Source organism: Marmota marmota, unplaced genomic scaffold (genome assembly GCF_001458135.2).
Source record: "Marmota marmota marmota unplaced genomic scaffold, marMar, whole genome shotgun sequence".
In the NCBI taxonomy this organism is placed as follows: Eukaryota; Metazoa; Chordata; class Mammalia; order Rodentia; family Sciuridae; genus Marmota; species Marmota marmota.
The window spans coordinates 49,384,451-49,390,094 of NW_025999842.1; the positions used below are offsets into that span (position 1 = coordinate 49,384,451).

General features: G+C 36.3%; 1 protein-coding gene across 1 annotated transcript; it reads left to right on the plus strand.

Annotated features, from left to right (window-relative positions):
• Positions 1-1,665: 1,665 nt before the first annotated feature.
• Positions 1,666-2,703, plus strand: LOC107153106 (trace amine-associated receptor 6). Its single transcript, XM_015498614.1, has one exon. It carries the CDS (start codon positions 1,666-1,668, stop codon positions 2,701-2,703), a length of 1,038 nt encoding a protein of 345 aa, XP_015354100.1.
• The last annotated feature ends 2,941 nt before the right edge of the window (positions 2,704-5,644 follow it).

Consider the following 5,644-nt stretch of genomic DNA (forward strand, 5'->3'; position numbering starts at 1 on the left):
ACAGATTATGTTGAGAAAAACCTCACATAGGGTTGTGTCTACTAAGCAATCGACATCAATTCACCAAAAAAAAAAAAAAAAAAAAAGACACTCAGAAAGAATTAGGAGAAATCTGAAAGAATGTTTGGTTAATAACATTAATTTTATTCATTAGTAATCAGATGGCCAGTTGGATTACTAAAAATATGCCTCTTATTTGGGTCTAGGAATACAGCTCAGTTGGTAGGGTGCTTGCTTTGCATGCACAAGGCCCTGGGTTCAATCTCCAGTATCACAAAAAAAAAAAAAAAAGAAAGAAAGAAAAAAAATACCTTTTGCTTTTTATAATGTGAAAAGCAAGTTCACAAATATCTCTCAACCAGCCCTGCACTGCCAAGGTCTTGAATTCTTCCTCAGGAAGACTGAAGATTGCTTTTCCTTGCTCTTCAATGTTCCACCGTTCCAGGGTTGAAACAATTCCTAAGGAATTCATTTCTACATTCTCACTTCTTCCTGCTCATTACTCCTTTGTGTGTGTGTGTGTGTGTGTGTGTGTTTTGCTGGGGATTGATCCCAGGGCCTCACACATGCTAGGTAAGTGCTCTTTCATTGAGTGACATACCCAGTCCTCATTTCTCATTATTCCTTTTTATGACACTTCTTTATCACTGGGCAGAAAGACCAATCACCAGGAACCACAGCTGAATGTGTAGTGATAAGGTTCACCGCCTATTTGTCACATTGATGGATAGACATTACAGATGTGCTTCAGGTGACAAGGTCCTGAGAGAAGAGCTGACTTTCTACCAGCATCTCAGGAATGTTCACGTGTCTAAATCTTTAATGCTTTGAAGTAATATATTTCATCAATCTCAAGTTTCCCCCACTGCATCTTATCTTTTTGATTGTTGGTAGATATTGCAAATGCAGAAATGATTCTTGACAGGATATAAAGAGCCAACTTGAACTTTAAAGTTTGTACCTTATTATATCTTTGCAACAAAAATCCAACGTACAAAAATCTTAGTAACAAAAATTCAAGGTACAAAGATGCAGTAAGGTGGCTAGGTCATGGTTGGGAACACCCCTATTCAAGTCTATACATAAAGGAAAAAAAATCTTTGGCCCCAAATACATAATGTCAATTAAATTTAATGTAGAATAGAGACTTGTTTTGTAAAATAACTTTCCTAATAACCACTGTTGGAAATAGTCTTCTAGTTCACACCTTGTACCACAGGGATTCTGTTGAGGGAGTTCCCATTGAAGGTGTCTGTTTAGCTGGAAGGACTGAACCTTTACACAATAATGCAAGACATTCAACATGGAAATAAATCTGGAGAAGATGATCCATCAACTCTAATCACATTTATTAGTGACCGTTGCTCAGAAGAAGTGTAGAGGTAAAAATAAAATGTAAAACAAAAATTATGAGTAAAAGCGAATTTTATCAAATTAAGGAAAAGAAACATTGGCTGCTTGAAATCAACCCTCAGTAATCTTTTACAATATTATTTTTTGGACTTTATTATTTTCTAGAAAGTGTTTAGAATTTATAATGCAAATGGAAAATTATTGTAGGGATGATATCTTATAATTTTCTGTTGTATTGGTGCATGTAGGATCAGAATAATACATTCTTGACAATCAGAGGTGAAGCTTTTGCACATGCAAGCAGCAGCACCAATGAGCAGCAACTCATCCCCACCTGTAGCTCTGCTGCTTTGCTATGAGAACCTGAATGGGTCCTGTCTTAAAACTCCCTACTCGCCAGGGCCCCGGGTGATTCTCTATGCAGTGTTTGGCTTTGGGGCTGTGCTGGCTGTGCTGGGAAACCTGCTGGTGATGACTTCCATTCTCCACTTCAAGCAGCTGCACTCTCCAACCAATTTCCTCATCGCCTCTCTGGCCTGTGCTGACTTTTTGGTGGGAGTGACTGTGATGCCCTTCAGCATGGTCAGGTCTGTGGAGAGCTGCTGGTACTTTGGCCGAAGTTTCTGCACTTTTCACACTTGCTGTGATGTGGCGTTTTGCTACTCTTCTCTCTTCCACCTGTGCTTCATCTCCATTGACAGGTACATTGCTGTTACCGACCCTCTGGTCTATCCCACCAAATTCACAGTATCTGTGTCAGGGATTTGCATCTGCATCTCTTGGATCCTGCCCCTGGTGTACAGTGGTGCCGTGTTCTACACAGGTGTCTATTATGACGGTCTGGAAGAATTATCCAATGCCCTCAACTGCATAGGAGGTTGTCAGGTAGTTGTCAATCAAAACTGGGTTTTGATAGATTTTCTTTCTTTCTTTATACCTACGATTGTTATGATAATTCTGTACGGTAATATTTTTCTTGTGGCTAGACAGCAGGCTAAAAAGATTGAAAATGTTAGTGGCAAAGCAGAATCATCTTCAGAAAGTTACAAAGCCAGAGTGGCCAAGAGAGAGAGAAAAGCAGCCAAAACCTTGGGGATCACTGTGATAGCATTTATGATCTCATGGTTACCATATAGCATTGATTCATTAGTTGATGCTTTTATGGGATTTATCACTCCTGCCTATATTTATGAGATCTGTGTTTGGTGTGCTTATTATAACTCAGCCATGAATCCTTTGATTTATGCTTTATTTTACCCATGGTTTAAGAAAGCTATTAAAGTTATTATTAGTGGTCAGATCTTAAGGAACAGTTCGGCAACCATGAATTTGTTCTCTGATCAAATGTAAGCAATTGGGTTGAAGAAGTAGAAGATTTCATTTAAAAAATTATTGTGCATTATAATTATACATATTAATTGGATTTGTTGTTACACATTCATAGATTCATAGAACATAATTTGTTCAATTTCATTCTCTAGTATGTAGATATCTTTAAGTTATCCAAATGAAGACTGTGGTAGCATGCTTGTCTAGCATACATGAAGCCTTGGGTTCAAACCCCAGTATCACAAAAATAAAAAATAAAACCCAAATGAAGTATTTTAAAAACTCAAGAAAGACTACTGATGAATACAAATAAATTGCTCTTAAAATAGATAGGATATGCCCATGTTTTCAGTCATGTTAAGATGTCTCTGCCACTTCTCCAAAAATATCAATTTGACTATTAAATACCAAGTTATTATTTAATTGCTCAGAGCTCAACATATCTCATCCCTGAGGAAACTTCTCTCCCTTCTCTTTTCCTTCAAGTTACAGAATTTCTGTTTGTTGTGGTATGTTCCCTGAAAATATCTTTGTTCTCCTTTGATTCCCTTTCTTTTTCTCCTTACAAAGTTTGCTACTTGATCTTAGCCTGTTAAAAATTTCACACATGAATAGCCTTTCTGGGTTCTTGTTCTCTTTTACCTTTTTTTTAAAAAAATAATTTTTACCAAAGGAGCCTCTTGGATAGCTGCTTAATCTATTCAGTCTAATGGGAGATCTCAGGTGTGGGGGCAATTTTCAAATATAGACATCTTCTTGACCAGATTGTTGTGATTGTCTAACAAATTACTATCCTTCTGTGTCATCATATTCCCTCCCAAAGTAGGAGGCAAAAGCTCCTATGGTTACCAGAATGGTGTTAGGGTGATCATGTGGCTTCTCTTCTTGCTATTGCTGGACACTGAATAGTTTGTATGGTCAACATCCTGTGTTACAAGCTTCTGTTTAAACACAATGGCTATCACTTGTTCTTGGAGGGGGAATCTCTTTTGACTGTGGTGGTCTCTAGTTCTCTTTCATTTTCTTTTAAAAAAGCTTAATCAGAATAGAGAATTTGTAAGTTTTAAAAGGCCAGTGGAATATAAATCAATAACAAACATTCAGGTATCCATTCATTTTGTTCAATTACCAAATAGGGTGTATGCCTACATCATATTGAAATCTGTCCTCAGAGCCTTGGATGTAAGTAATAATATTTGTCTTTAATAAGCTTTGACTCTAGCAAGATGCAATGTTGGTCACGATGGACAGGTTTTAAAAGGACAAACACTAGCTCAAGCAGGTAATGGAGGTTCACATCCATGGTGAGCAGTCTTCTTGATGGCATGTATTCTTGATGTTATGCAATGAGAAGGACCTTTTATTTTGTGGTCACCCCTCCACAAACATATAAAAGAAGACATCAGAAGAATTCTTATTAAGGACTACTCAAAATTCATGCCTGGTATCTTTATACTGTTAAGGTCATCAAAAATAAGGAGTGTGAGAAATTGTCCAAGTCAAGAGGAACCTGAAGACATGTGACAACTATGTGTGCTGTGATATCCTAAATGGGAAGCTGAAGCAGAAAAGGGATATCAGGGAAAGTGAGGAAATCTGAAAATGAATGTACTTTTTATTAATATTTTAATGATAATGTACCAACATTTGTTTATAGGTTGTTATAAATGCACCATAGTAATTAAAATGATAATTAGAGAAAGTGTGGGTGAGTATATAGAAATTCTCTGCATTATCTCTGCAACTGTTCTGTAAATCTAAAACTACTCCAAAATAATAGATGTGTGTGTAAGTGTGTGTGTGTGTGTGTGTGTGTGTGTATAAATGGAGTATACAATTCTTGCTTGATGAAGTTTCCAACTGGTCTACCTGAGGACAACAAGGCACATCCCTTACGTTCATTCATTTCTCCACTCTACAAATGTCTGTGAAGGATAGTGTGTACCGTTTTGGGTTCAGTATGATTAGAAATAGAAAACAAAGAATGCAGAATCCTCAATGGGAAAAATGCAAATTGCCAATAATTATGTCTTATAATTCATAGGACTTAAAGCTGTAAAAGATACATTTGAGGAGCACAGAGGAAAGGAGAATTCATATGTGAATGGCAGACCAGGGAGACAAAGAAGTACCATTTAGGTTAGGCCTTAAGTTATAAAAAGATTTTTGAAGGAAAGAAGAAATGGGATTATCAAGCTGAGGGAACAGCATGAGAAAAGAAACCAAGAAAGTATAGTTTTCAGAGAATATAGAGATAAAACAATTAACAACCACACAAAGAGCACGCACCCTTTAAAGCTTCCTGGTGTGAGCATTACATAAAGTTATTCCAAGGAAAAGAGTTTCTGTATCAATAACATTTGAGATAGTTTGCTTAATATACCCTGCTCATGGAGTATACCACTATTCAAAGTCCTATTAAAGACTCTGAGAAACCCTATTTTAACAAAAACCCATCTGACCTTGTTTAAATATGAATTTTTAAAAAATGTTTAACCCATGAAGACCTCTTTGAGGTGAAAGGCTGAATAATAGGACTCCTGTCCTAGGAAAACGTTGGTCTATATCATTGATTTGGTACTTATCAAATACATTCCTTATTTGTCTTGGCCTTTTTCACTATAATCCACCAAGTTCAATGTGTATTTCTTTTTGTACAATTTTACTTATTTATTATTTGTTATTCTTAGTATACATGACAGTAGAGTGTATCTTGAAATATTATACATACATGGAGTATGGCATTCTAATTAGGATCCCATTCTTGCAGTTCAATGTATATTTCTAAAAGGCAAAGATGGTTTTAGAACTCATGGTATAATAATGAATAATAATACTCATGATGTACTTGTTATCAACTGTGATATATAAGATAAATTATATGATATGTAATACACAACACAGTGTGACTTAGAAGGCAAAGAGAATGCTAAGAGCTGAGGAAGCTGAGAAAGTCCCTTGG

Bases quoted from the DNA above. Each gene is read 5' to 3' on its own strand.
- LOC107153106 (XM_015498614.1), top strand. From the start codon at position 1,666: ATGAGCAGCAACTCATCCCCACCTGTAGCTCTGCTGCTTTGCTATGAG.